Source organism: Coturnix japonica, chromosome 1 (genome assembly GCF_001577835.2).
Source record: "Coturnix japonica isolate 7356 chromosome 1, Coturnix japonica 2.1, whole genome shotgun sequence".
Classification (NCBI taxonomy): domain Eukaryota; kingdom Metazoa; phylum Chordata; class Aves; order Galliformes; family Phasianidae; genus Coturnix; species Coturnix japonica.
In genome coordinates, this window is record NC_029516.1 from 24,460,147 (window position 1) to 24,486,005 (window position 25,859).

Sequence of the window (25,859 nt, forward strand, 5' to 3'; positions counted from 1 at the left end):
ATAAGAAAATAGGGCACATTCACAGTGGAAAGCTGTATGTAGTGGGACTTGTTATAAGGAAGGGCATGGTTATATTTTCCTTTGCTGCATTATGTAGCTAGCAGTAGTATATTATGTTCTAAGCCAGAATATAGAAGCTGAATTGCTTAATTTTGTTTCCCATTATGATTAATGAAGGTTAGCTTGGTGTAGGTGCTGTGACACTTATCCCTGCAAAAGAACAGTGGAGAACACTTAGCTAACTAGTAAGGTACCACTCCTGTCTGAACACTGAGGCTGAGGATCTTGGGTGTGCAGCTACTGCACCTTTCAGGTTCTCTGCATGGCACAGTAACTCCCAAATAAAGTTGTATTTATTAATTTATTTTTATTTATTTTTTTTGAAATTCATTAACTTCATTTATTTTGCAAATCTGTACTGAAGAGATCTTGTTAAGATCCTATCGGTAACAAATTTCTCAGAGGGAATATTAATAAGTTATTTAGGATAAATGAGCTGTCAAGCAATCTAAAAAAAGCTTTAAAAGTTTATCTTCTAATTTTCTTAAATATTGGAAGACTAAAACTCTACTAAAGGCATTTTTCTTTTCTTTAGATCTGTACTGAGTGTATATTGAGTTCTTTTTTGTGTATGCTTGTTGGTAATTATTTGGAGGACTTCTAATTCAGCATGTATTTGCACATTAAATGGTGCTTCAAGATTATTCTCCAAACTCACTAAAGGGAAATTTTTGGTTGTTTTTACCTAACCTATTCTGTTTTTCAGGGTATCTTTCCATCCAACTACATCCACTTGAAAAATGCATGCGTTAAGAACAAAGGGTAGGTGAAATTTTGGGATTCAGATAATTATACATGGTAATTTACTTACACCAAAGATCATTGGTGAATCTGGTAAGGAGTGGTGATTTCATTATAATATTTCATCTTAAGCTTTTGGCTGGAATACTTGAAATGGCTGTCCTTAGCTAACATGGTGCTTCTGCACGGTAATAAAATCAGTGTGTTGTATGCTTGAAGAACATGCAGTACAGCTGGGATTATCAGTCTGTGTTGTCTAGAGTAAAGAGAAAACAATCACATCTTCAGTGCCTGTTGTTAAGTTTGGTTTAGAACAAAAGTTATTGCAGTAATTAGAAATTATTCTGCACAGCAGCATTTGTTTAACATTAGTAGTTGTTTTCTTTAAGGACATCAGCTGTACCATGGCAGACAGCTGACATTTTACAGAAACAAATGATAAGATTAAGTATCAAGTCAGTGGCAAAAGTTTTCACCAAAATTGTAAAAGAATAGAGATGTTCTTACCCTTACTGCCTTCCTTCAGATGATGAAAAGCAAATCTCTATTCTTAATCATGACTGATCTCATTTCATCTTTAGAAGAGTTAAAAAAAGAAAAAAAGAAAAAGGAACAATTGATTAAAATTAGTACAAAGTTTTTTGAAACTAAAATGTTCTGAGTAAAATAGAGTGATTTTTTTTTGGAAATGTAATACTTTGAAAGTATCACTTTTAAAAAATCACACTTGGCAGTGATGTTAACATGGTCTTTTCCAAAGTTTTATGTAATTTGGGAGTGTTCACATTTACGTAATGGTTTAAGACCTCTTTAAATAAAAGCATTTATTATCAAATTAGATGGATGCCTAAAAAACAGGTGTGGGTGACTTTTGGATGCTTGGATGAGTGTGTACGTCAGTGTTTACTTACTGGCAAAAATGAACCTTGAAAACTGTTTTATATATTTAAATAAATATTTGAAAGTCTCATTCACACATGTGAAAATGAGAATTGCAAAGGTGCTAAAAAGAATTGTTTGCTATAGAGTTCAGTGTACCCATGGTTTATTATACCCTAGGATCATTTCTCCTTTGAAAGTGACTGTAGATTAAACTGAAGGTTCAGTGAAATAAAATTGCTGTAAACTGTCAACAAAGCTTAAGCATAGAATAATCTTTTTTTCTTAACAGACACCATGATAACATTTGCAGGGAGGTCAGTCTTATTTGTCTGTATTTTCTTCTGTAGTCAGTGTTTCTTGTTCAGGTGTACAGGGCTGGGGGCTCACACATACTTATGTTAACTTGGTGAAAGAGAAATTATATCATGAGAAAGGTAATTTGGGCATGTGTGCAGACTTTTAAATTGTACTGAGTAAAAACAAAGTGATAGCAATGATGGCGTGATTTAGACTTTAGTCTTGATCAAGCCAACTTAGGTTTTTTTATTTGAGCACTGAAGAGTCAGGAACTCACTCAAACTGTACCAATTTTATTTTCAAGTTTAATATACATGTTCAGGTGAAAAAATGACATTCTCTGTCTTATTTCTATAAACAGATGTGTTTAAAAAGTGTGGCAGCAATCGCTGATTTGCTGTCTAAGCTAAAGTGGCAAGATCATTTTGAAATCCTTTGAAAACCATGGGAATTACTTTGACATAAAAGTAGTGTTTGATGTGCTTATCTCATGGTAAAATGCTTGCCTTGGCTTCTCTAGGACCAGTACTTTCCATGAGGATTAAAGAAAATGTATAAATAAAAAGTCTTGTGAGTTGAAGGAACTCTCTTGTAATTTAATTGACGTTGCTGTTGGCAGGAGGAACTCTTTATGTTAGTAGCTGTACTGTGATTTGTAATGCTTATGTAATACCATGTGTTCCTCTGCATGTTTCAGACAATTTGAAATGGTTATTCCAACAGAAGATTCTGTTATTACAGAGATGACAACAACTTTAAGAGACTGGGGAACGATGTGGAAACAACTCTATGTGGCAAGTACTTTGAATAAGTTGCTTTGATTGAATACCAGCTCAAAAGACCAGATATGTTGTTAAAATATAGCTTCTCCTGCGTGAAAGAAAGGAAAAAGATAATTAGAGGTAGTGGACAATTTGTGAATCTCTTTTCCTGTTGGATTTATTTGATGATTGCTTTTCTATTTTTTAAACTCATCTTTTGTGGTTTACTGCTCACCCTGACCCAATAAATAAGGCAAAGAATCTACAATTCTTATTTTAATATAACTTAAACAATAATTAAATGTGGAAATGAGATGTTGGACTTATCGACTAGTATTATCATACCTATAGATTCTAATAGCAGTTAGTATGTTAATCGAGAGAAAATGATCTTCTTAATGGTTGAGTGACTGGAATATGTATATGCAAAGAGAAGAAGAAAAAGAAAACAACTTAGAAAACATTATTAATAAACATACAAAATATAAAAAAGAACTGTATTTTCAGGCAAAGTGTTGTATAAACAACATTAAATTTTCAGTTACAGAAAGTCTGTAAGCCAGTTGATTTGATTCATACTCATTGTCTTACATCTACGCATTCAGGAGTACCAAGGCATGTCCATTTTACTTGACCAGGGTCTCTTGTATATGACAGAGAGTTGAAAGGATGCCAGCTGTTGAGTACTCTCTGACAAGGGAAGACAGAAGTCATTCTTGACTAACAGTAATGAGCTAATTTTGGGCCTAGCAGTTACACACTTCTGAAGTGGCATCTAGTACTTCTGCCTTATTACTTTGTCTTGTACTTCATGCGTCTGCAGCAGAAGTCCCATGTTTCTCAGTTCTCTTATTTTCCTTATCTGGATGTGTTGTGGTCCTGGTTCTTTTCTTTTTCTTCTTGACATCATCAGTTCTGTTTGTTTTGTCACCCTTGTTTGACTGAAATCACGTTTAAGGTGCTCTGTGGCAATCAATATATACAGTCACTTTAACTTCTTCCTTTGTATACATTTTCATATTTTATTTGCACTTGTCTTACAAATTCTATTACTACTGCTTACAGAAGGTCCCTCTCTGAACTTTGTTCTTCATTGTGAAAAGTTCTACCATTTGCATCACTTAATTGGCTGCCACTATGGATAGAAATTATTTGGTTTTGGTATACTTAAAACACATATAAAACTCTTTAATACTTAATCTCTCTATCTGGCCTGAAATTTAGTCTTCTCTCACCATTCTGCATCTTTTCAAGTTCTCTATCTCATACCTCCTTCTGTTTCCTCTCTTCACTTGTTTGTTTTGGGTTTGTTTGTTTTCTTTTTTCTTTTTTAACTTTCCCCATGGAATTGTCTTTGAAGACTGAAACGAAATATTTCAAGTGTTGCCTCCATTTAAACTTACTAAATTGTGATTTGCATTGTGATCGTCTTTGGTTCTTAACATTTCACCTTCTGATCTGCTACACTGAATCCTAACCACGGCTTAGACTTGACACCGTGTGCACATAGCAGATGGAATTGAAACCTTTTCCCTTGTATCCCTGTGGTTTCCTTGCATCTCCTTATAGTTCAGACCTCCAAGCCCTGGTCTAAGCTCCTTGCTGAACTGATGATTATGACTTCAGCTGTGAGAAGCTTAGCTATCTTCTGCGCTCTACTTGTAGAGGGCCTGCCTCTGTCATGTAATGAAGGCCATAAGTCAGGATGATTCAGAAGCAGCTGTACTGCTTCCTGCTGAGTGATGGTTGTAGGGATTGTGTTCAGAGAGACTATTCAGAACCAGGTGACACTTCTGAAGCCTGCAATTGGTACAGTGACTAGTTTGCTTAGCGAAAGCTTTCCTGAAAGAACCTAAAAAATCATGTTGAATTCAGTGTTGTACAGTATTAAATTAGACTTGACAGTCAAGCTTAAAAGTTAAGCAGTATGAACTGTTTCTGAGGTGAACTTCTAAACTATGTTGAAATTTCTTCAGATTACAATGGGAAGTTTTTTTCCTAACTGTCTTAAGCACATCTAAGTGTAATTGCTTTCTGTGCTTATATATGAGGAAGGATATTAGTGGAAAAGGAGCAAAATCGCAATCTGCTTCAGTGGAGAACCAAATCTATAAAGGAGGCGCAGTTGCTTACAGGGCCACTCAGTGCTCTGAGATGTAAGAAACTCAGACAAATGCTAAACCTTTGGAAAAAAGGATGCTGCCTTGAAAACGTTATTTTGAGCTTAGTGTTGTTGTAAAACACTAGCATGTCTCTTGTGTTCTGCTAAATATTTTACCTCAGTAGAGCTTATCATTGCATATCAAAAACAAAGATACACATGAATTAGTGATTATTTGATTTGTTTTCTTTTTAATGAAAGATGAAATCTCTGTAAATAATGGAAAACTGTGAGCATGAGCACTCAGCCTATGTAACGCTCTCATAAAGACTTTTTCAGTTTCTTGCTTTAAGCCTCTATTTGTGTGACCTCTTTTGTTGTAAGTTCATACATTCTGTTGTTCTTACTGAAGCTGACTCTTTTTCAGCAACCTTTTTCTTCACTGCTGTTATTACTGTGTGTTCAAAACACACTGATTTTCCTTTTTTTTTTTCCCCAGACAGCCAAAAGAAACAATAAACCAGTGCTTATTTTAGTGAGCTTATGAAGTGAATGAATGTGAAATAAAAAAGGCAAATTTGTCACACAGCAGTGTTTTTCAGAGCTCATGGAAAATAAAGTGTGCTGACAGAGAATAATGATGCTTCCAAGTGAATTTTAGCTTTCATGGCAATTATCTAGCAGTAATAGCTGAAATTTAGTTTTATGTCATTTTTTCTTTCTTAGGAAGAAGTAAAAGGGAAATGAGTGGCTTTGGGTGGTTACTTTTTTGTGTTATTTGTTTTTAGCAAAAATAAGCAGAACAAATCTGAATTTTCAGTGTTTTTTTGTTTTTTTTTTTTTTTTGTGATATGTCACTTAATGGAGGTTGCAATAATTTCCTCAATCTACAGTTTCTTAGAAAAAATTATATTAAGTAGAACTGCCTAAAGTGAAGAAAGAGTTAAAAGAACTTCTGCTGTTGGGGAGGAAACCATGGTGGGAAATGGTTTATGTCATTAACTGGTATGTGATTAGGGTAGGAGGATGTGTTTTATTCATATTCATGTAATATCTTCTATTTCGCAGTTAGATGAAGCAGAACTGTCTGGGGGAGTTTTCTGTCTACATGAATCTATTTATTTGCAGTTAGGCCATAGTGTGTGCATTTATGCCCGTGAAAGAGATAAAGAACTTCAATGCAGTGTGATTCAGAGTTTAAATTCTGGGACCTATTCCCTTTTGATCCCCTTATGTGTGTGAGTTCAAATGGTCTTGATTTACACTGACACAGTTCCAGTTGTGATGAAACAACATATAATGAAAATGCTTTCAGAATAAAACAGTGCTGTGACATTCAACAATTTTTATTGAATCTTTGTCATATCCGCCATATAAATCAGACTGTGTAAATCAGACTGGTGTTAGGAGTTTCAGTGAAATTTTGGAGTGTGGACAGTGCAAAGGCATTACCTATGACAAGTTCTGAAATGATTTTATGCACATGTACATGCATATATACAGGTAAAGAGGTCACAGCATTAGAGGGAGGAAGAGGATCATGACTAAGTAAGACAATAAGGATGGAAGGGTATTGATTTCCATACCACATCTGTAGTCATTAGGACTGTCAGTTGGTGTAGATGCAATTCTTTATTTATCTCACAGAGAAATGAGGGGGATCTCTTTCACCGACTATGGCATATAATGAATGAAATCCTAGACCTCAGAAGGCAAGTCCTGGTTGGCCACCTCACCCATGATCGAATGAAGGATGTGAAGCGACACATCACTGCTCGTCTGGACTGGGGCAATGAGTGAGTAGCTATAATTGTAGAAGAAAACAGTGTAATCTCATTATAATATCAGTTTTTTTATAATATCAATATAAAATGTTGAAATATGGAACAAATTTCTGACAAATGTCACTTTTCTTTATGGGTTTTTTTCCTTCATTCTTTTTCTGTCCACCGTGTTTTAGCAGTGAAAAATGGCTTACAGCTTTTCCTTTCTTTTTTCTTTCCTCTAAAGAAACATACTTGCTTCAATTTATTTTACACAGCACTGGTACGACCTGCAAGTGAACTGCAGATATTATGGTGGATTACTGGATTTCTGCAGTTTCCTTTTAAGTCTTTAAAAAACATATCTGGCCAGATTCTTTTTCAGCACAGTGTAGCATATCTCTGTGTATTTAGTGAAATTATATTGGTTGACACTACTTAATCTTCCTGATCTGCGTTGTACGATTCAGTTTCTACTTACTCATCTCTACTATTCATCTTCATGTTATTTTATGCATCTTTCTTTTATTTGAGTGACAAAAATCGATAGCCCCAGTTATATTCTCCTAAGTTTTTGTGGTTTTTTTTCAAAGCAAGAAATTTTCATTTGTCTTAAACCCATGTACTTCAAATAATATCTCTTCAGTATTATTAAATGCCTAACAGTATAAAGACTTGTAGGGATAGAGAATTGTTAGCACAATGCATGATGATGAAAATGATTTCTAAATCACTTTCTGCATTCAGCTTGCACAGATCTTGTTACCATCTTGCATAGTTTGAAAGGCCAATAAACTAATTTCTGTTCCAGATACCTCACCCATGAGAATAATAAGCCCAATAGGCTGCTCTTAACCCCAGTATTACTAGTGAAAACTAGTACTAGCACAGATTAACAACTCAGTGATACTTGTAATGACAGTCAAAGCCAGCCTGAGTCTGTGCTCTTGTAGCAATGAGGCATCAAAGCCTTGTCATTCTCTTGTAAAAAGGTGTGTGCTTGGTATGGTTGGGCAGCCGACAGTAGTATGGAAAATGCGAAAATGAAATGTGATGACATTGGCATGCTTGCCTTGCTTTTGGTGCTGATTTTGCTTTGAGTTTGGAAATCTGAGACCAGTTGAAATAGGCTCCACAGGCAGTAAATTTTGCTGCTGTTACATACAGCATGCTTTGCAGTGCTTCTTCCATAGTAACACTGTGTTGTCACATCTGTAGCCCTTGCTTACATGTGTCGTATTTGTCTCCTCAGTGCAGCACTCCTGGTTACTTTGCTAGGTCCCTGGGAATTAAAGGACAAGTGTAAGATTGCATCAGGAATGCATCAGGAGTGATAGGAGCATCCCTTTTTCCTCACGGCACACTACCCTGAGGCAATACTGTCAGTAAGAATGGTGTTTTATGTGGTCATGAAGATAACAGAAACACTTGATTTCTTTGATCATAAGGGAGGTGACAGAGTCAATGTCCCTGAGGGTGTTCAAGAAACATTTATATGTTGTACTAGGGGATATGGTTTAGGGGGAAATACTGATGGTAGGTGAACGGTTGGACTGGATGATCTTGAAGGTCTTTTCCATCCTTGGTGATTCTGTGATTTGTCTAAGACGAAGACGATAAATTAGATTTTGGAAAGCCATTTAAACTAAAACAAAAGAAGTAAACTAATCTCATAGATTAAAGTCCTGTACTTTTGGACAAGTGGTTTTTATACCAGAACAGGCTGATAGCCTGATACAGGCTGATAGTCTGCTCAGAGCAGTGCTCTGCACCTTGTTCTATAGCAAGCTTTTTTACAGAATGTGTGACCCTGAATAGAATAATACAGAACTTGTGAAGTCTGAATCAGCCTTTGAAAAAGCTGGGTATATTCCTTGAAGCTTGTGACTGAAATACACTTCAGTTACTTCAGCTTTCATAGTGGAAAGAAATGCTCTCAGTAGGAATAAGTGTGACTTGGATCTCATCCTTAGTATTTTATCCCCACTCAACAGGTGTGGAACCATCAAAATACTAATGAGGCTTTTCTTTTTTTTTTTTCTTTTCCTAGAATATTGGTTTTTTTCCCTGTACTTTGAACCATGCAACATTCTCCAAATTCTGTTACAGCAAATATCATAAGCTGCTACTAATTGGCTCAACTTTAGACTCTTATTTGCTCTGATCTGCCTAATGCCTGTATGTTGTTTTGTTTTGTTTTGTTTTGTTTTGTTTTGTTTTGTCTTGTTTTTAATATATTTCTGTGCAAGTGTCTGCTGCAATGTCTACAGGTGGTTGCAGTGCTGTATGCGGGTATTTGTCATCTGACACTTTAACCCAGCTATCATATCTGGGCTGTTTTTGAACCAGTGATGTCAGGCAGTCGTGTAGGACCCGTGAGTTTTAAAATAATCCTTTTTGCTTTCAAGCATTATTCTGTTCTGAAAGTAACAAGATTGTTTTGTGGGACTGCTTAGAGAAAAGTTAAGCTTCTTCCAGTGCAGGAGTTCATTGTAATGAAGGAGACACAGCATGCATGAAGGCTGATGTTCAGGACAAAAACAGAAACAGAAATGGCTGTAAATTGTAAATTGCTTCAAACAGAACAAGATAATGAGAACTGGACTTTCCTCAGCTTTCTAAATTTACAGGTAGAAGAGTAATGTAGTATTTCCTAAATAAGTTTTCTGAGGTCAGATGTTTGAACCCTTAGTTTTGTGTATCAGTAATAAAACACTTTGCACCTACTTATGTTTGTGTCAGTTACATCTGTTATGCAGATGCCACAGATACTTCTCATCATGTTGTTTTCTTTTAATCAAGTCTGGGTTTGTATTTATTGTAGTAAGCAGCAGAAAGAATGCTACAGGCAGTCTTGTTGGACATCAGACTTTATTGACCATCTCTGAGTTCATTTCCGATGCATCTTATCTTCCTACTGTGGCAAATCTTTCTTACTTCATTATTCAAAAAACAGCTTTACAGTTATTTTACTCCTAAGGTCTCCTCTGTAAAATAAAGGGTATTCTGTTTTTGTAAATAGATTTTTTATTTCCTTAAGAATTCAATTTCCATAGAATTTAGGTAGATGAAGAGGAATTTATAGTTTTCTTCTAAATACCAGATAAAACTGTTAAAACCTTTGAGAGAAACTGTAAAAGCATAGCAAGAGTGACACAAAGGATGGTCCAAAATGTAATTTTGGCTTGATTAAATCCATTAAAAAAATCCCTTAATGAGCTCTACAGATGTATGTTTGCCTAACAATGTCAAGTCTACTTTCATTCAGCATGAGTGAAAGTGATGTGATTTATAGTATGTACTTACTGAAAGCTTTCTGTAGTGAAAGAACTTTATGTCTGAAGTATGGAGCTTAAAAACAAACAAACAAAAATGAGTACAGCTACTGTATACAGTTTACTTTACATAAATGAGTATGTCTGTCATGGCAGATTTTTTCTAGTAAGTGTGAATTTCGATGTCATTTATTTCCAGCTTTTCAACTTGAAGGGTTTTGTATTCCCTGCTATTTAATTTCTGTCAGATCAGCAGGGTAAAGCACTCTCTAACAATTTTTGAGAACTTGAAATAATTTTTGGCACTGAGGTGCTGTTTCCAAAATCTTTTCTTCAGCCCGTAGGTTCTTCAGTCAAACTCTGACTAAATACTACTCAGTAGTAGAACTAATTGAATTTCAGAGGATTCTGGAAACACTGCTATATGAAAACCTAAACATCCAGTGCAGTGGAAGAGCTGCCTGACCAGAACTGTATGGATTTCTGAAGTCATCCATTCCCATTCTTTCAAAGCAGATAGTTTTAAGTTTTCTAATATCTCTAAATTCAGCATGACTGCCCCATATATGATCTTTATTACTTGCTGCTATGCTGAAAATATTTTTTATTCCTGTTGATTGAAGTGTACTTAATTATTTCATTCGGGAGACACAGCCAAACAGCTTTGCTGCAATACAGTCCAAATTTGAAATAAACTGATGATTTGACATTGGATGGATTTTCTTTGTCTATTATCTTCTGCAGTTTCATTCAAAACAACAATACCAGTGCAATTCTCATTCTGTAATGTCCACAGTAGTACTAAGGATGGTATCCATTGCACGTTGCCTGCGGTGTGAAATGGAATTAAAAATTGTGAGAAAAGATATTCCATTACTATTACGAAGTGAAGAAAAGAGAGGAACCACGCATGAACTTCAAAAAATCCTCCTAACAAGTTTGGAGTACCAATTAGTATTTCCTTTGTTAAATGCAATGTTGACGTTAAATTAAGAAAATGAGTTAAATTTCTTAATTTATTTCCTTTGTATGTAGAAACTAATTACTTACTGCTATTCTAGTGCTTTTTAGTATCCTTTATTTCTCTTTTTCTTATACAGACAACTGGGACTTGACTTAGTTCCAAGAAAAGAATATGCTATGGTGGATCCTGAAGAGATCAGCATTACGGAGCTCTACAGGCTGGTATGTGAATTTAATACTCTGTCCTTGTGCCGACAGATTACATGCTGAGGTTTTCATGATAACTTTTCTTCTACTTAATCAAAAGTACCTTTTTTTTTGCTCACATACACTGGAATTTGTTAATGCAGTGGGTTTTACTATGATGAAAGAAGATTTATTTTTAATATTTTTTTCATCTTCTCTGCATGGGATGCTTTGATTTTATATCATCTGTCTGTATGCGTGTATGTTCCATGTGTTATTTACTGTCAGATTTGTTTTCTGATATATCATTACATTTATGGGTTCTAACATGAATCTAATCATCAATAAAAGCTTATGAGACTCTTCATCATTAGTGTTTTAACTGGCCCACGAGTCCCATTAGATAACATTAGTGGAAATAAAATAACGTGCATGTGGTACATGTATTGTCACTATTAATCACATTGCCTTGTTGATCTTTTCTAATATGTTAATGATAATAGCTGCTCAGCTACATAGAAAAGCTCTCCTTTGGGCATGAAAGCCCATCTTTGTTTTACTAAAAAGAGTACTGGTATTCCTTATTCTGATGTTATATCAAATGAGGTCTAAGAAAGCATCCCAATTCATTTCTACAGGGCTGGGCTCATAATACTGTCGGAGTTACAGTAATAGAGTTCTGAGCCTTACTTACTTAAGATTAATCTTTTGTTTAAATTAAATTGTATTTATGCTAAAGCATGTATCTAATGCAGAATATAGAACAGAGGGAAACTGTGATATTTTGTTCTGGAGCTGAAATTTTAATGTTTAATAATTTTTAATGACTTATTTCGATAATGTATGCTATCGAGTCAAATAGTAATTTATTCACTCTGGAATCAGTATGCCTTTGGGCAGGTTCAAAATCATATTTAGTCTTATGGAATTATATTGAAGTACTAAGTGACAAACACTGAGAAAACATTAATCATAAGAAGAAACACACAGAGGAAGAGTAATCCAGAAAGTTAATGGCAAAACTCATGGAGTACTCTTTCAAAAATAAAGAGAAAAAGAAAAGATCCAAAATAAGTTTGGTTTGAGGGCTCAAGAACTTACAAAGATTGCTGTTTTAAAATTGGTTTTGATACGACATAAGAGAATAACAGTGTAACCTTAATTAGTGACTAATATGGTAAAGATATAAACTGTAAAGTCAAATCAAGAGAGCATGGTAACTTTTACATAATGTTCTGCTAAAGATTCGAAACTACGGGGGTAATTTTTTTCCATTAAAAATACTTCTATGTAGTCTCTTGCCAAAACATTCTTTGTGTGTTTGATTAGTAGAATATCAGATCATTGACTAGTTAAACCTGTTATGAAATATGATGTTGTTCCAGCACAGACATTTAAAATTGGTTGGAATTCTTGGAATAGCAAACAGACAGACTTCTAGAGGCTTTTCCAAGGGACAGTTATGGTGTGTAGCATTGGGAAAGTGGCTTCCTTACTTTGTCTTTATTACATTAAGAAAAAAAGTAGAAAGAACAAAGTACTATTAAAAATAATATTGAATTAAAAGTTTAAAAATTGGGAATAAGAAAGTAATCCAGTATTGTATTTTTTACCTTTTGTTTTGTTCTGAGATCTTTACATTTAATTCAAACTGACTGCTGTGTTTTTTGTGATATTTTTAGATGGAGCATCGTCATCGAAAAAAAGACACGCCTGTACCAGCGAGCAGCCACCATCTTTTTGTTCAGATGAAGAGTCTGATGTGCTCCAATCTGGGAGAGGAACTGGAAGTAATCTTCTCACTCTTTGATAGTAAAGAAAATCGACCCATCAGGTAGTGTATGATTTTTCAGCGGGATACTGATTTTACACTGTCAGTCTGCACTGTCTGTTTTGATCTTGGTAATCAATTTCACATTTAAAAATAAGCAAAAGTTTTTTTTGCTTTGTCTTGTAATCCAGTTCCCATTCTTGAAATTTGCCACTATAATTTTGGATTTAAATAATATATTTTTCTCTGCCTTTTTTACTTATTTCAATTTTCATCTGGTTTTACTTGAGAGGGAAAATTTATACATCTGAGCATACAGACTGAATATTAGTTTTATGACTCAGAAGTTATTTTTTAGTATCTCTATTTTCCTTTCTCCTAATCAGTGCACATTCAAACTTACAACTGTTGCTTGTTCTGTAATATTTATAAGATGAATTCTCCTAGGTACCTCGAACCAGAGAGCTTAGTGAGTTATGAAATCTTTTTATAATAGGAGCCTGAGGTGCATGCTCTTAATGAAGCAGTCAAACCTATCTCACATCCATTTAGAGTTTGCAGGCTTTTTTTTCCATCTGGGAACTGATCCTGTAACCATTCTTCTGCTTATCCTAGAACTGAAATCCTTTTAGTTTTTAAATGTTCAGTACTTATTTCTGTTCCTAGCATGTCGCTGGCCAAGAGAGAGGACCTGGGAATGAACAGAATCATGATGCACTTAGCAGATATGATTTATAGGGGGAGAGCAGAATTGGTGGAAGAGCCTTCTGAGTTCTGTATGAGAAATATGGCAGGAAGATTGAAGGAGCATTGCCACACTAAATGCTCGTACATTGGTGATGGAAAACTGGTCAGAAGGCTCTCATTCAGAATTTGCTGCTTGTCATTACTCGGTGTATTCTTTCTGTGTTCTCACTACAGAAATACAGGTACTGGAGGCTACATACCTCAGTCTAATTTAAGGGTAGCCACCGGAGAAATGAAAGACTAGACTTTCAAAACACTTCAGACAAGACTCAAATAGAAATAAAACCTAACATAGTAATCCAGCTAATAGGATAGGAAATGTTATTCAGAATGTGTACAAAGCCATGACTGTACTAACTGTTTTTTTATACTTGTGGTAATAGGAATTCGGGGCGTTGCACACGCACATTAGACAGAATTTGACAAAATGATTTGTGTGCTTTGTAGTTGTGCAAAATAGCTACCCACTATTTGAAGGAAGTTTATACAGGATAAATTGATTTTTATAGCTAATGAAATCTTTAAATTGTTAGAACATCAGCTGCTAAATACTGACCTGGAATGCACTTTGGACATTAGTCACCAAAAACAGTTTGCTGTCATTTCTGAGAATTAAATGTGCATCAGGGCACATCTTTTGTGTTCATTTCACTGAATGGCATAGCAGGTGATGGATTTAGATGAGAGCTTCAAACCTTGACAGAAAACAATTTGAGTGTTATGGATTGCTGAGAACAAGGTTATGGCACTAGTGGTCGTATGAAAGCAAATGGATTGGATTTCACATTCACACGAAAGCACAAATTCTAGAGCTGTTTGTCACATGCTTGCTGTGATCTGACCTTTAGGTATTGATTCCTGACTCCAGTGTCTATTTGTAGCTGCTTTATTATGTGTGAACTTCCTCATCCCATTACTGTCAAACCTTGAAGAAGTGTGTTGTCATGAATCCGAACTGCCTTCTAGAGCATGGAAGGAATGACAAGATGAACTTTGTGGATACAGTTTGTTACTGTCTGTAAAACAAGCACGCACACCTCCATACCTCTCACAAATTAAAAATCCAGCAAGCAAGAACCCCTTCGACACACTGAAAAAAATAAAAACAAGGGAGTTTTTGTAAGAATGGATTTAATTTCAAGGTAGATATGTATCATAGCACGGGTTGCAATACAGATGTGTCCAAGCTGTGGTCTTTGTGAACTAGATATTCAAGCAGTATAACCACATTGTCCAAGAGTTAAACCGAGGCTGGTTGGTCTTGCTGACATGGCTTTTATGCTCTTTCTTAATATGTTTCCACACCTAATCTCCATTTCAGTCAGTTGACTTCTTGTTAGAGAACATAAATTAGTGTAAAGTATGTGTACGTAGTAGTATGATATTTCATTCAGTACAAATTGACAGAATATTTCAGAGATCTTTATGCCCTTGCTAGTGCTGACATATGCAGGCAATAAACCCGGAGGAGATTATGTGTGAGAAGAGGCTGTGTTTGCAGTCATTGGTTACTGAGCTTCACACCCTGCAATGAAGACAAGGCCTATTGGAAGTAACAGAGGTGTGTGAGCTGCAAAGTGTGATACCTGGACTGATGTAATCATCTGCTAATTCTGGATGATATTAGCATGTCAGAAAGCTGTGTTTAACATTACCTTAAGGTCTGTCACAACCTACCTGGGTGATTTGTTTATTAGTTTCCTAAGTCATTGCTAGGCAGCCCACAAGAAAGAAAGCAATAAAAATACTAGATGAAACTCCTGTTAACAGCACAGATAAAACTCAGAAACAATATATGGCAATGTATGTCCTGAAACAGAACATTTGACAGATATTTTGTTCAAAATAAAAATATAGGAATATACATCACTTATAATGTATGTCTTCAGTTTTGTGGTTATGGTATGTATTATGGTATGCATTCAGTTTTATGGTATTAGAATGGGGGGTTTCATTTCTTTGGGATTTTTTACTTTTTACATAAATTTTAGTTTTGCAAGTGCTATGTGTGTACCAGGGTTTCTTCAGGTGGTAATCCTGCTTGCTTGAACATGACAGTTGGAATGCACAATGCTAAGTATAAGCCCATAGATAGAATTGCTCCAAAACTGTGGCTTCGTGTAGATTTCAATCTAATGTTCATTGTCCAGCTGACGTAAATATGCATAAAATGGGCGAACTCTGTTGCCCCTTGAAGAAGTTCATGTGGAGAAAGTAAAAAGGGAAGAATTGAGGTTTAATGATAGAATTTCTGTTCTGATTTTTCTTTTATCTTAGACTACCTCAGCTTCTTATCAGATCACCCTGAAATCATATGATCTCTGTATATACTTGTTTCATTTTTTATTAACCCCAAGTTCATGCAATTGAAATAGCAGCTTTAAAAGCTATTGGGGGACTAGAACCAATATTGTCTGTGTTTTCTTGTTAATAGATTATTTTTTTTCCAAACCATTCTTTGTTTTACATTACCTGTTTCGTAAATTCAGTGAAGTTTTTTGCTCAGAAAAGTTTGTTCAGGTATCATCAGTGAAATGAATTGCGGTTGTAGGTAGTAATGTGAGGCAAGTATCTACAGAACAGCAGCTCTTTAAGAAGTTTCAGTCTAGCAACTTCCCTAGTCCAGTTGAAGGCTAGTGTAAGGAAAAGCAGACTGGGTGTAGGATTCCCTGGTCTTAAACAATTAGCAGTATTCAAGAAGAAATGCAGCATATTCTGTCTCCAGAGAAAGATTCTACAACCTCTCTAGGCAGCCTATTTCAGTGCTCTGTCACCCTCACAATCAAGAAATTTTTATCCTCTTCAGAGGATATTCAATGTTATCTGACTTCTTTACATTAGCCTCACACAGTGGAATCTATAAAGAGAAGTCCCCTGAATGAATTTTACAGTAGGGGGATTAAAAAGTTTTGGTACACGTGTGTGCAAATTAGAATTGTCGCTTCAATGTATTTTGAAATTGTTAATGATAATAAAAAGGATTATCTGAAGGACTCTTTTGTTATGTGTAAGGAATACTGTTCTGATAAACTGATCTTCTGATTGTGTGTGACCTACAAGTGTATTCCTTGGCAAGTACCTGTTCAAGTAAATAACAGAAATTAAAACGTAAAACCATTTGTCTGATTTTGATAATGTACCTTAATATTTTAGTGCTTTGAATGAAAGGAAAATTTAGTAAATCTGTAACTACATCATTTTGAAATAATTTTTCTTTTTAACAGCTCACAATCTTTCCTCTATGTACAAAGAGTCAGCTAATAATAGCTTTTCAGGTGAGATGTGAGAAACCGTGATGTAGAACATAGTGACTTGCTCAGAGAAGAAGTCAAGTAGGGACAAAGATTCAGTGATGCTGGGAGAGACAAGGTCAGTGTTTGACCTTCAGGCTTCCAATATAAGGGCTTCTCTAGATTTGTAGCATCTGTGATGTTTCGCTTGCATTCACCTTGTGTACTCAATGCACAATTTGGGCAACAGATTTTTTTCTCTTGAATTTTGGAAGGTAGAGATAAATGTTCTTTTGTGATAACTGCATTGCAATCTTAACGTTTGTTTGGGATGCTGTGAGATACTATTCTTGAATTTTGTTTGTGGATGGAAATTACTATTAAAAATTAATTTTTTAATCATATTGGTGTTTGCAAAAGCATCAGTTCTGTTGCATTAATTATGTAGTAGTAAAATACAGGGTTATTTATGACCTTATTATTGCCAATAAAGTGTTACAGTTAATATTACTTTGCAGAGTATTTCTATATTTTTATAATTACACTGATTTTAATACATGCTTTCATGCTTTAAAAAGCTAGGTATTATAAAGAGCATTTACTTCATGTGGAAGCTAGAAAACTAGAAGTTTTCTCTTGATCGTCAGGCTTAAATCTGAGTGATGACATGTGTACTTGCTTCATGAAAACTACAGCTGTAATATTCTGCGTAGTTAGTACATAGTAACTTGTCTTGACTCTGTGTGTATGCATATGTATATATATGTATTGTCTAGCTAACCTAACTGTAGGAATGGTTTGCATTATCCTTTAGATTAACAGTATGAAGGTGAAGTCAGCCCCTGATGACTTCCAAAGTTTTCTCTGATGTGTTCTTCTATATTGTTTTGCTTTCTGTTCTTCTTGCTTTGCAACTTCTCTTTCTTAGAAAGGGAAAAGTCCCTGCATGGTACTTGGTAAATTTGTGAATGGCTCTAATTTAACATGGTGCAGTCATATGACTTGTCCCAGTGAAACTCTTCGTTTTATGCGCTGCTGTGTCTTCTTACCTTATATTCTTCTTCTCTTTCTATTTCTGTTCCAGTCAAAAGCCCTGTTTGTGTATTCTTCAACTTTTTGTTCTTTAAAAAAAGCGAAAAGTTGTATTGAATAAGCTTTAGCTTGTTACACTAATTACGTTCAAGAAACCTAATATACAAGCAAAATTTTGAGTGTGCAGAGTTGTAGCATTAGTTTTGCATTTGGAAAATGTAAGAAGTCTGTGATCATATTTTCTGATTTTCTCCTGGGATTTTCTGTTTTCCAGTTCAGTCCTATGTTCAGTCCTAAGAACTCACAGGTAAACAGCATCATAGTCTATTCTAAAGTGCGTTGTCTCAGGCATGCTCAATCTAGATCTGTCAAGAGTCCAGATAATGGTTAATTAGTGTTGTTCTAAAGTGCTCTCATAAAATCTGCTCCTTGAATCTGGCATGCTCAGCTAATGTTTGAGAAAAGCAAAATCCAAAGGGTTTATCAATTGAATACTGAGCTTTGAAGATTCGTTTCATGTCATCTAAATTTACTGTAAGACTGCATTGTACAGGCAGTCGGGGCCAGTGGGAGTTGCAGAACAGCAGCAGATGCTCAGAGCCCAGTGTTAACATCTGTAAATGTTCTGAGGATTTTAGTAAAGACAATTTATGAGGTTGTGTGATCTGAATGCCCAGCAATGGTGAGAGTCTGTCTTCCAGTTTAATCCTGGAGAAATCCAATTCACTAAAACTATTTTGGATTGTGACTCAAAACACGCATTATGGAGACAACCAAGAGATTTTCTTCAAAAGCAAGAATCTGATATAAACTAAGCTGATGATGTAGATCTTAAAATAGCATAAATAAAGTGAATATTACAGGATTATGATTTGAACAGAGGAAATTTGTGTGGAACATGGGGCATCTCAGCTTTAATTCTGTCACTTTTTACCTTGAGTGTTAACCATTACAGTTACATTAAAAAAACATTTTCTTAGTTAAATAGGATTTTAGATGCCTGATTTAAGTTGATTTTAGTGTGAGGAGAACTTACAGAAAAATACATAATTTAAACTCCTGGCACATAATAAGATACTGTGGATCTCCAAAAGAAGACTGGAAATGTGTGTTTTCTAGAACATTTCATATGAGTTAACATTCTTGTGTTCTTCATTAGCCAGTTTCTAAATCTGTTGTAATGTGTGATTATTTATGGCATTTAGGAAGTTTTTGATATTTTTCTATTCTAAAAAAATAACTGGTAGCTTTTCTTCTGTAAATTCAGAGTGTGAAGATTCCCAACACTTATAAACACAGTATCAAAGTATGTGGTGATGGTTATAGGCTTAGTCGGCATCTTATTTTCTCACCAGCATAAACGTTTAGTAAATGTACCAGCAGTGAGGTTGCATGTACCAAGTCTATAGTACAGGCTTAACAGATGACACAGATCACAGTTTGCACTGTTAGATTTTTGGAGTAACAAAGGACGTCTGATCATCGTATATTTTTTCCCCTGGTTATGCTCATGTCATTTACAAAGTCCAGCAGTTTGTTGTGGAAATTGTGACTTTAGTGTAACCAGAAGAAGCCAGCCTCAGGGCACCGGAGCTCTGAGACAAATCATTCAATAAAAGGTATATATTGTTTTATGTATTGTTTATGTCTGAAAGACCTCTCCACCTTTTTTCTTACCAACTTCGCTGTTTTCAAGATTGTGTGTATTATTCACTGAGAGTCTAATTTTATTTTTTGCCAAAATAATGTTCTGATGCTACACATACACACACAAAAAAAGTCTAGCAAATGAATTCTGCTTTCCAAAAGTCCGATATCTCTGTGTCCTCTGAAATATGTACCTTTCCAGCATAGCTATTGTAAGACCATATTTCTATTTGTTGTACATCACTACCCAAAAATCCTGTCTGTTTCTTTACTGAAATTTAGAGACACAGGCAATTAGCATCTTGAAGGGTGCACTATGAAAAAGGGAATGGAGGGTGTTAAGCCAGTTACCTGCATTTGTTCAGATAAGTGGGCTTTGTTCTTGTTATTGATGATATGTATGAGGATGCTGCTCCATCTCCTGCCCAAAGTCCCAGTTGTTTTGCTGACCTTTACATTTATGTAGTGTTTGTGCTTCTGTTTGTTACAACAACATACTGAAGTAGAACGCTGACATTTTTTCCTTAAATCTGCAGTGGCACACGTGGTTCTTGTCGAGCTGTATCTTCTCTAAGCCACTTTCTTAATGTTATCATTTTCTCCAAATAGCAATGCTATTAATAGAACAATTTTAAGGCAGCACTTTAGAAAGATGGAGCGTGTTAAGAATTTCCTTCACTGATACACACTTTGTGTCTGTGTCAATATGATATGAATGTCTTATCACAAATGATTGATGCCTCTGGCCACATCGGTGGGAGAAGCAGAGATAAGCAGGCATGCTAATCCTCTTCTTTCTGTCACCTTGAACAACCTTGTTTGTTACTATCATATTGTCCTCAAATGAGCACAGATTCTTCATCAACACAAAGAGGAATAGACTGCTTATCCAAGGCAAATAAAAGTTACCTACATTTTCTATTCTGTAAGCTTTTGGTTATATGTTTAAGGACTGTGTTGACTCTATACTGTATCAAAGATTAAGCAGATTACTCTTCATTTGTTGTACTTTCAGCCTCAACTTCTTACTGGCATTCATACACATCATTAACCTTGTAATGTATTTCTTCTTTCAGTTATGTAATTACTTAAATCATTTTTATCATTTGCTGAAAACTGAAAGCCATGGTCAACGGATCAAAATATTTGCTGATTTGTGTTTTATATATATACCACGGCTGCCACTGCATCCTTATAAACCTGTCAACACGCAATAGGGTGTATGTGTACAAGGAAATGAATGACTAATACCATTATTTGAGTCTTAGGTGAAGACAACACTATTCTAACACAAGAGATAGTATACATGGTACTGTTTATTCAACTGTGGAAAAAACCAAAATTGAACATATATATAAGTACCATATATATATACTTTGTTTTCCATGATGTTATTTTTTTTCCATTTAAGAAGCAAATACTCTTTCCCCTACCTGCCCATATCAGAGAATGATGTGTATTATGGCAGCTCAAATAAACCAACTTCTAACCATCCCTCTCACTAGAAATTTACAGAATTGGCTAGTGTTACTTGACAGTCAGGACAACAGCAAAGAGGAGAGAGCTTGGACACCTCTCCAGTGTAATGATTTAATTTTGTCTCCCAGAAGTCTCACTGTTCTGAACCTGAGATGTCTTTCTTCTTTGCAAGCTGCATTGTGGCATCTGTTGAGCTAGAGCTCAAGGAGTCAGTATTACTTTAAACATGTAAATCAACTCAGGATCAGTTCTCCAGACATCAGCACTCAAATAGATGAATTCTTTCTTGCTTCTCAGTAATGTGGGACACTAAGCCATGAAGATGGAAAAATATGCTTGTGAAACAGTATGGTGTGTTATCTAACACACTATGCTAGTTATTTAAAAAGTACAAGCATATCCTATGTATGTGATCATCTATCTATGAAGAATTTGTTGCATGTAGCTGTGAGGAGCAGTTCACTAGCCACTGTGATTTGGAAATTCAGGGCAAAGAACGATAAGTGGTGAAGTGCTTTAGTATGGCAGTTATAGGGTAGTTATTATCTAACAGGGTTAAAAAGTTGAGAAGAATGAGAAGCTACATTTCCATTAAGAACCAAAAGACCCAGCTGCCTATTGGTGCTGCCTTCGTAACATGCGTAACCTACACTTAAACAGCGTTCCTTGGAAATTATTTGTTACTTGAATACCTCAACATTTTCTATGAATGCTTTCTGTCTTGAAGCAGCCTTGGATCCTGGGCAGGATTTGAGCTACAGGAGCTAGCAGCACTTCTGGCAGAGGAAGTGACAGGGGAAGTGAAAGAAATGAACTAGCTCAGGGCCATGTCTCCTTTACAATATTTCCACACGTATTTTGCACTTTTACAGGACCACAGTATTAGTTCAGGTTCAGTGTTATTTCTAGTTTCATGTGCAGCACGTGCAAGCATTTTTAATCTTGTGCATATTCAAATTATAACGCCGTGAATTACACAAAATCAGCACATTTCCAAATTTAATTTTAAAGGGTCTCACTGATCCCCCAGTCTTATAGATGCAGAAGAGATGATGCATCTTGGCTTTGCTGGCTATTTTGATGTCCTTCATTCTAGTTGAGTCACTTATTACTCTGTTTTGTTCCTCTTTTGAAACAAGGCAACACAAAAGGAGCCTGATTTTATTCTACTCGTTCAGGACTCGTAGTGTTTGCAAGAGGGGCCATTACCCTTTTAACAATCCCTTACACATTAGGAATAAAAATATCAAAATATCTCACAGAATGGTTAACAGCAGTGTGTACTTCATTGAATAAGGTGGCTGTTTTTTTCATTTTCATATTATCCTTTATATGACTGATGTACTCACTACTATTGGGTTTGTTTGTGATAAGGTACCTGGTAATTTACACATATGAGCAAGACTGTATTTGATGTGACTGTAAGTAGAAGTAAATATATATAGTTATAAGAAGCAGCTTGAAGGAGAAACTTGAACTTCCAGAAACTTTAAAAGCTTCCCTTCCAAAATCATGCAATGTTTTTTCCTGTTATCCATTGTGAACAGAAAGATTCTGATGTGCAAGGATATATTCTGGCCTTTCTTGGCAGCGTAGGGAAGTAACGGAAGTCATAGGGCATCTCTTGATCCTGGAGTGAGGAGAAATTCTGGAGTAGGAGTCATCAAGAGAAGATAAGCAAAGATGTTTCTTGGTTGCAGTCAGGTGGATTACTCCGAATTGGAAATGTAAAGTTGTGTGTCAAGTGAATGATGCTCTTTGCCTGAGAATACTGAATTAAACTCCCTGCTGTAGATTTCCTTCACACCAGAAGGAAGAATGCTATAGTGCTGATATAGTCAGTTAGTTTGCCCAATTAGTTACATTTTCATTTGTTTTACAGTGAAAAACAACTCCTAAGGAAGAGTAGAAACACTTGTGCTAACTAGTAGCTTGACATTTAAAGTCAATAATAAATCATTGGAACTAGAGTCTGTCAGTTACCATGTTCATGCAACTTGCCTCTCAGAGTGTAACAAGGATTTCTTTTAATTCTTTGTCCTGAGTTTGCTTTTGACCTGAAAAGTCTGCTTGGGATTTAGAAACTTCACACGAACATATCCTGACCAATGAAAAATTCCAAAATCGGTGGGTGTGTATCTTACAGAGATCTCTATATCTCTGCCATGTTTCTTCATTACGCCACTTGGTATTCTGGGGAATGCCTACTTTCCTTCTAATGGTCTGTTTGAAGGAAGGTAAAAGCGCTGGATATTTTTACCTGTTTTATAGTAGCCTTTCTCTACAGATGGTATTCCATTTAAGTTGAAAATTACTCCAATGTGTCTTCTAGAAAGTACAGTTTAGCTTAGCATCTCATGTGCATGGCACTCAGATACCAATAGCAAAAATATATCTTTTGGTAGCTCAGTTTTATTTACTTGCTAACAGCAGCAGTATAAGCAGATGTGATTTATGTTGCAGGCAGAATGTGTACAAAAGGAATGTTTGGCACAGCTGCATCCTCCAAACATTTTTGTCTTGGTGGCTTCTGTACAGATCTTCACAGCCACTCATTGCCAAGTGATCAGAAAAGTTAATCCTGGTTTTAAGCTAATCTATATGTTTTAATAGTACTTATTTTTACAGATCATTCCATCAGTCTAAATTTGTGAAATACTGTGTAATTTGCTGTGATTACAGAGAATTTTGATAAATTGCTTTTTAAATTCGAACCATTCCTGATCTGTAAGAGAATAATAGCCTCTTGCTTCAGGGTAGTATTCCAAGTGCTTTTTGAGGAGTTGGCATGTCATCAAGACAGTTTGCATTGGCCTGACTGCTTAGGCTTTCCTGCTTATTGCTTATACAGGAGCTTTTAACAGTTTAACATTTGTAAGGGAGAATTTCTAGCAAAGAAACTATATCTGTTGGTAGCATTTCATAAGGCAGGTAGAATGGGATAGGAATGAGTTGCCAAAGATAGGCATAAGCATAGTATAGCAAGAAAATGTTTTTGGAAGGTTTTCTTTGTTCATTTCTTTAAAGGTTTTGTATTTATGGGAAGACATAACTTGTTTCTTTCATTGTATTTTTAGTATGCTCTTAAATCATCAAATACACATTAATTATTCCCAGTTGAAGTGCGTTAGATATTAGCTGTTTCATCACATATTTCAGTTCCTCTTACAAAATTTCATTTTCAGTGAAAGAAATGTTTCAGAGATTCTGTGGTATCTTCTTCTTGCCGTGGCAGGAGTAATGATGCTCATTTATATAGAGATTCTCTTGGATAGATATAGCCATTTTAAAGCAGATAAACTAATCCAAGAGAAACCTTTGATCTGGAGTAGGTCTTCCTTAAGTATTAACAAATAACTTTCATACTGATTGCAGTGTAAAAACTTAAAAGCAACAGGAGAAATATTGTTTCTAATTGCTGTGATAGAAACACTGCAAGGAGCGACCTCTCCTGTAGCTGGTGTTTTACCACTTGGAGCTTAAATGGTAGGTTATTGTTTAAAAATGAGTGGAGTTTTAGAATAGAGGTGTGTATGTGCACCACTCGTGATGTATTTGTGACCAGCTGAAGTAATCATCAGAAATGTTTAACAGCAGAGGTGTTCTGATGGGCTTACAGATCATCTTAGCAAGAACTTATTGTCCTGGGTACTGATAAAAGGCAGAGACATCACAAAAGAGCACAGCATTGCTGTTTATAAGCTGCCAAATGTAGACGAATACACAGGAACCTTTGGGCTTTTGGATGGAGTGGGTTATTAAATTCCTTTCACCTTTACCAATTCCTCTTGCTCTCTTCAAGTTGAATTTCCATCTTTGTGGTAAAAATACAGCAAATCTGCTTGTATCCATGCTCTAACCTCAGCCAGCTACTGGGATAATGATCAAGTCTGTAATTCAGCTTAAGGGATCTGTAGGTCTGTGTGCCGATAATGCTCTGCCGCAAAATGTTTATCACTGGTGGCAGACTAAGCTCACCATCACTGAGGGCTCTGGCCTCTGCTTTGCGTTCTGTTTTTAGTTGTAAATACATGATGAGAGATTCCAATGTGCTTTCTGTCTTTTAAAAACACACTGTCTTCTCAGTCTTATCTCTTCTACTATCTCTTACTCAAATGTAACTTGTTAATCTTTTCAGGAAATGTGTAATTCTACTTTTTAGTTAAAATACAGTTGCAAATATGAATGAAGTATAATGCAATAGAGAGCATGTTGGCAAAAACTGATTTTTAAGGCTGTCTTCTGTTAATAAAGAGATGTGTAGATATAGTACTATATTTATCAGATTTTCTTTTCCACGAGTCTCCTCTCCCATCTCCCTTTATTCTCTCATTTGTCCTTCCTTCCTCATTAACTCTACTTCTAACACAGGGAAAATTTGACTCCTTAGCATAAAGCTAGCATTCAAAATATTTTTTTGTTCTTCCCACATGTTGTCAGCACATCTATGAGATGTGATTATAAGCTTCAATATGGCATCATAATATTGGTTTGGTGATTTATTTTAGTTGATGTTAGTGTTTTTATCTGAAATTGGCTGAAATCATTTTTTTTCTAATACTCATCCTTCCTTTCCCTCTTTGCTCATTGCTACTTCTTTTTCAGCCTGAAATTGGAGTATGGTTTTCACAAAAAGATGTAAAAGAGTTTAAGTGCTGGGTCTGACTTAGTGTAGAACGGCTTGTGCTCCATTCAGTTAGTCTGTAATTAAGAAAATACTTTTAAGGCTTTTTCTGCCTATTTACTTAAGTAATTTATGACTTGTTGTACCACATTCCTCTACATTTCACCACCAAGTAAAAGGGCAACCTTCTATGTCTGATTTTGGTTTTATGATCCTTCAGCTGTATGCTCAGTAGGTCCAGATTCTAGTTCTTAGTGAGCATCCCCGATGGTGCACCAGAATTTGCTAGACACGAGATGG

General features: G+C 35.5%; 1 protein-coding gene across 5 annotated transcripts in view; it reads left to right on the plus strand.

Annotated features, from left to right (window-relative positions):
- Positions 1–25,859, plus strand: part of DOCK4 (dedicator of cytokinesis 4) — a 234,356-nt gene that overhangs the window by 79,407 nt on the left and 129,090 nt on the right. For all 5 annotated transcript variants that reach the window (XM_015854108.1, XM_015854118.2, XM_015854089.2 and 2 more), the window contains exons 4-8: positions 767–822; positions 2,678–2,774; positions 6,490–6,638; positions 10,981–11,065; positions 12,712–12,863. In XM_015854108.1, the coding sequence (XP_015709594.1) occupies positions 767–822; positions 2,678–2,774; positions 6,490–6,638; positions 10,981–11,065; positions 12,712–12,863 (539 nt within the window). The remainder of the gene's footprint in view (positions 1–766; positions 823–2,677; positions 2,775–6,489; positions 6,639–10,980; positions 11,066–12,711; positions 12,864–25,859) is intronic.